This window comes from Arachis duranensis, chromosome 4, assembly GCF_000817695.3.
Source record: "Arachis duranensis cultivar V14167 chromosome 4, aradu.V14167.gnm2.J7QH, whole genome shotgun sequence".
In the NCBI taxonomy this organism is placed as follows: domain Eukaryota; kingdom Viridiplantae; phylum Streptophyta; class Magnoliopsida; order Fabales; family Fabaceae; genus Arachis; species Arachis duranensis.
In genome coordinates this window covers 46,331,338-46,336,243 of record NC_029775.3, presented here as the reverse complement: position 1 = coordinate 46,336,243, position 4,906 = coordinate 46,331,338, and the positions used below count along the sequence as shown (strand labels likewise).

General features: G+C 31.0%; 1 protein-coding gene across 1 annotated transcript in view; it reads right to left on the bottom strand.

The window, feature by feature from the left end:
- The window catches only part of LOC107484242 (U-box domain-containing protein 11), a 3,873-nt gene extending 1,968 nt beyond the window's left edge, over positions 1–1,905 (bottom strand). Inside the window, exons 1-2 of the mRNA XM_016104856.3 lie at positions 1,354–1,905; positions 126–242 (exon numbers count right to left, since the gene is read on the bottom strand). Of these exons, the coding sequence (XP_015960342.1) occupies positions 126–242; positions 1,354–1,764 (528 nt within the window). The 5' untranslated portion in view covers positions 1,765–1,905. The remainder of the gene's footprint in view (positions 1–125; positions 243–1,353) is intronic.
- Positions 1,906–4,906: the final 3,001 nt, after the last annotated feature.

Here is a 4,906-nt window from a genome sequence, read left to right as displayed (position 1 = left end):
AAGGACGTCATGTAGGCTTAAACCTGTGACCATGAGATCATGTAGAGACAACTTAACGGTTGCTCCAAGCCTCCCCTTCAACAACAATAATAATAATTTGAAAAAAAAATGCATCTGTGTTTTACCTGTTCTCTGACTTCTTCTGAAATTTCTAAATGATCATATGGTAAGTTGCTTAGTAGTTTTTCCAATTTCCATGTCACACTCTGAAATTGGAAGATAATGGTCTTGGCAGCTCCATCCTTAAATCAAGATATATCAAATTTCAGAGATGTTCAAAGACACCTTTTGACAGATATACATGCCGACAGAAATTCAGCATTTGTATGGTTCCATGTTAAATAATTCATGAGCTGTAAAACCATCTCTATTAGAAGAACATTAAACGAATGAAGTAAATATTTTCCAAGAAATCTGCGAAGCAAAATGTAGAAAATGGCAAGAATAAGAACTCATTAAATTATATGTTGTACACCTTATCTTCCCCTGTTGAAAGATGACAACATACAGTGATCTGGTCTTTGCAGCAAAAGACAGATCAGTAAAAATTTAACTCAAAAGAGAAAGCATGTTTCCGATAACAACTTAGGTCACACACATTTCCACATAACAAAAACTAACAATAGTTCAACATTACTAAAACTAATGAAAATAAAATTTTCGGCGCTCATTCTCCAAGCCTAGATGAATTTGAAACCTCATTAGTTCAACTGATGAAAGGAACCGGATCCTTCGTAATAAACCAGTATAATGCTCGGTAGTCTGTAATTTTAATTTTTTGGTGGATAGAAGTGCTCTATTGATGTGAAAGCTCTTTAAAATTAGTCTCATATATGTGACTTCCAAGTAATGGAATCGAATCTGATAAAGGTTCTATTCATTTCCCGGAATATCTACCCATAAGTCACAATTCATAGAACATCAGATTACAAGTTTTGAACTTTATGCTGACCTAGATAAACACTAATCACAAGATTCCATTTTTCACCCCTCTCAAACTTTCTGGTATGCTGTTTATGTTCATAAAATTGAATCTAGTATTCTTCCATTTCAAACCAAAAGAACAAACCCAATCAAAATTGCAACGTAGATATAAAAGCTTAGCAATTTAAGCGAGTAATTTCAATTTCCAATTGGGTGAACTACAGATCTAGAATTCAAAGATTATCCAAAAACGAATGTTGGCCTCTTCTAAACCGTTGAAACAAGTAAAACACTTTCAGCTCAGATCACTTCACTCCTAAGTCCTAACTCACTTCTCCGTAACCAATTCATAGCATTCACCAAACAAATCCTCGAAATCGAAAATCCAAAGAAAAGAAGAACGAGATAGATCAAGAGACAGAAACTCACAGAAGAGCAATTGGAACGGAAGTTCCTCGCCACCGAAAGCAAACGCTTCGCCGATTGAAGCGCCACCACCACATCAAACGACCAAGAAGCAGCACCACCACCACCATCGCCATCAGAAGCAGCAGCACCACCACCACCACTTTCAGAAGAAGAACTCGAAGCAGAGTCGGCAACCTTGTTGAGCTCCTTAATCTCCTCGAACAGGTGCGTGAGGAGAGAGATCCGTCGCACCAGATCGGTGCAGTCCTTCCTGAAGGTGCCGTCGCCAGCAATGGCGGCGGGAAGTGGTGGTGTGGGTGCTGCTGCGGCGGCAGAGGACCCGGTCCCAACGGCTCCGACACACATGCCGGCGATGTCGTGGACGATGGCAAGAAGCTCCAGCGTCCGGTCTCCGACAACTTCGCCGGCCATGGCGCGCGTGTTTTGCTTCCTTCGGTTTTTGCGGTGTTTTGTAGTAATAAGGGGGTAATGTTGGTAACGCAACTAACGTCTTTGTTTTGTGTGTGTTGGATTCAAGGAAGGTCAAGAGAGAGTGTAATGTCATGAGACTTAATGGACTCCCCAGGGTAGATATGTAGATTGAGGAGCCACGATAAATTTATTTTATATGTATTTTTAATTCGATAAGGTAATAATAAATTCATTACAAATTTAAATTTTATTTAAAAATTTATTATTAATCAATAAATTATTATATATACAAAACAAAATTCAAATTCTCAAATATATATTTAAAAAGACAAATAAAATAATTGTTCCACCAAAATTAAACATTTTTTTCGTATCAAAATTGGCATAATGAGTCAGACCACTTAAATTCTTTTAAATTTTATAAGTTTTACTCTTTAATTTTCTTTACATGGATTTATTATTGATTAAATTTTATTTTTTGTTGAATAAAAAAAACTAATAAATCAACTGAATTAACTGATTTTTTAAAAATAAAATAAAAGAGTTCATAACAAAAACACTCTTTATTAATATGAACTATTTTTTAATTTTAATTTCAAAAAAAAATTGGTTCAATTGGTTTAGCCATTTCTAATTTTAACCATTTTCAATTCAACAAAAAATAAAATTTGACATAAAAAAAATGTCATATGTTATGTTTTTGTTAATTATAATACTTTGTCTAAAAAATGTTTTACTGCACTTTCTCATATCATCTAATTTTTCACAAATGCATTTTCAATTATTTTCAGTTAAACAATGAATTAAAAAAAAACAAAAATAAAATCTTTGATGAATTATACAGGAGTTATTGCTTTTATACCAATTATTTAAAAAAAATAACGTTCAAAGAGTCACCCTAATTTTATTTTTATTCTCATTTATAAAAAAAGAAATAATCATACAAATTCATATTCCTCTCTTTATAGTTGCACGTCCAGCCACTCCATATTCACACTGCTGCTTATGCTACCACACAACCTCCTTCCATCATTGGTCGCCGCAACGGCTCCATTGCAAATGCTGCAACGCCTCACGCATTTGGACATAGAGAAAAATTACGGATTATGCCACCGTGTCGCACCACAAATTAAATTAGTGAGTGAGACCTGCCGCCTCATACCATAGCCGTACGACCTCCTCCTGCCACCGGTTGCCCTGCCTCCTCCATCACAAACGTTGTAGCGTCATACGCATTTGGACATAGAAGAAGGTCGCGGATTACACCACAGCGACACGACATAAACCCAGCGAATGGAATAACTACTCGTCTGCCACCAATCACGTCGTGCTCTGCCCGGTGGACGACGAAAAGGACATCATGCTCCGCCACATCCTTGCAATAGTTTTTTAGTCGCGTCCTTTCCCTTCATCTCCTCGCGCCCTCTTCTTCTTCTTCTTCTTTGTTTTTGATAATTCTTTTTACTAGTTTTGGATGTTTCCTTTATCTAAATTTCGGATGTTTCTTTTTCTTTATGTTTTTTATGTTTTTTTTTTGGTTTTTAGATGATTTTTTAATAATTTTTTAGATGTTTCTCTTCTTGATTTTCGGATGTTTTTTTTAATAATTTTGGATGTCTCATTTTATTAGCTATTGAATTTTTTAAAATGATTTTTAAATATCTCATTTTTCTTAGGTTTTAGATTTTTTGTTATATTTCAAATGTTTTTTTTTTAGGTCTTGGTTATTATTTTTATAACGAGGATCTTCGTCCTCTTGTAGGTTTTTTATTTTTTAAAATGATTTTAGATATCTCTTTTTTGTTAGGTTTTAGATGTTTCTTTTTTTTATGTTTTGGTAGTTTCTTTAATTAAGCTTTAGATATTCTTTTTACAATCACTTGATTTTAGATTTTTTTTTTTAGATTTTGAATGTTTCTTTTTATTTGGTTTGAAATATTTCTCATGATAATTTGAAATCAATTTTTTGCTAAAAAGAATTCAAAAAAAAGTTGATAATTGACCGTATTTAACTAATAGGATAGCAAAATCTTAATAATAATAATAATAATAATAATAATAATAATAATAATATTGCGTTGTGCGATTTAAATTGTATTAGATCATTTTTAATAAATAAATTTAAATTTGATCTAATTTAATAGTACAATTTGTTAAATATAGAATCCAATCAAACTCAAATCAATTTAATTTTGATCTATTTTTTGTTTGAATTATAACATAAGTAATTTTGTTTGCATGAAAAAGTCTCAAGCACCAACAACTTTGATTTATATTGTGCAACACTTTGAGTCAATAGTCCAATATTATTAGCTTAGTATTATATTTGTAGTAAATATTTTTAAATATTATTAATTAATTTTTGATAAAAATAATAAATTATCCTGACATGTAATATTGCTCACAAATTAGTTTATATATGAACACCCCAATTTTTTTCTCGGTGCCCAAACACCATCATTTTTAATAAGTAAATTTAAAATTTGATCTAATTGGATAGTACAATTTGTTAAATATATAATCCAATCAAATTCAAATCAATTTAATTTTGATCTATTTTTTGTTAGAATTATAACATAAGTAATTTTATTTGCATGAAAAAGTCTCAAGCACCAACAACTTTGATTTATATTGTCCAACACTTTGAGTCAATAGTCCAATATTATTAGCTTAGTATTATATTTGTAGTAAATATTTTTATATATTATTAATTAATTTTTGATAAAAATAATAAATTATACTGACATGTAATATTGCTCACAAATTAGTTTATATACGAACACCCCAATTTTTTTCTTGGTGCCCAAATACCCCTGTTTTTGACCATATTGTTTCACACCTTCAACCAAATTGTGCAAGCTTTTATATAATTATAATCTTTGTAAGAGATGAACTAACATCTTCAAGTGTTGTTGTATTATTTCTAGGTTTTGTTTTTCTGTTTTGCTTTTTTAACTGAAGTTTTGACAAGAAAATAGTTTAATTATAAGAACTATATTGAGAGACTAAATTAGAGAGGATTTTTTTAAATAAATAAAAAAATATTTTATTTATTAAAATATATAATTTATAGTATTTTTATGAAAATTCATTCTATCTCTTACTTCGTTTATATTGTAAACGAAATAAAAATGCACGTATT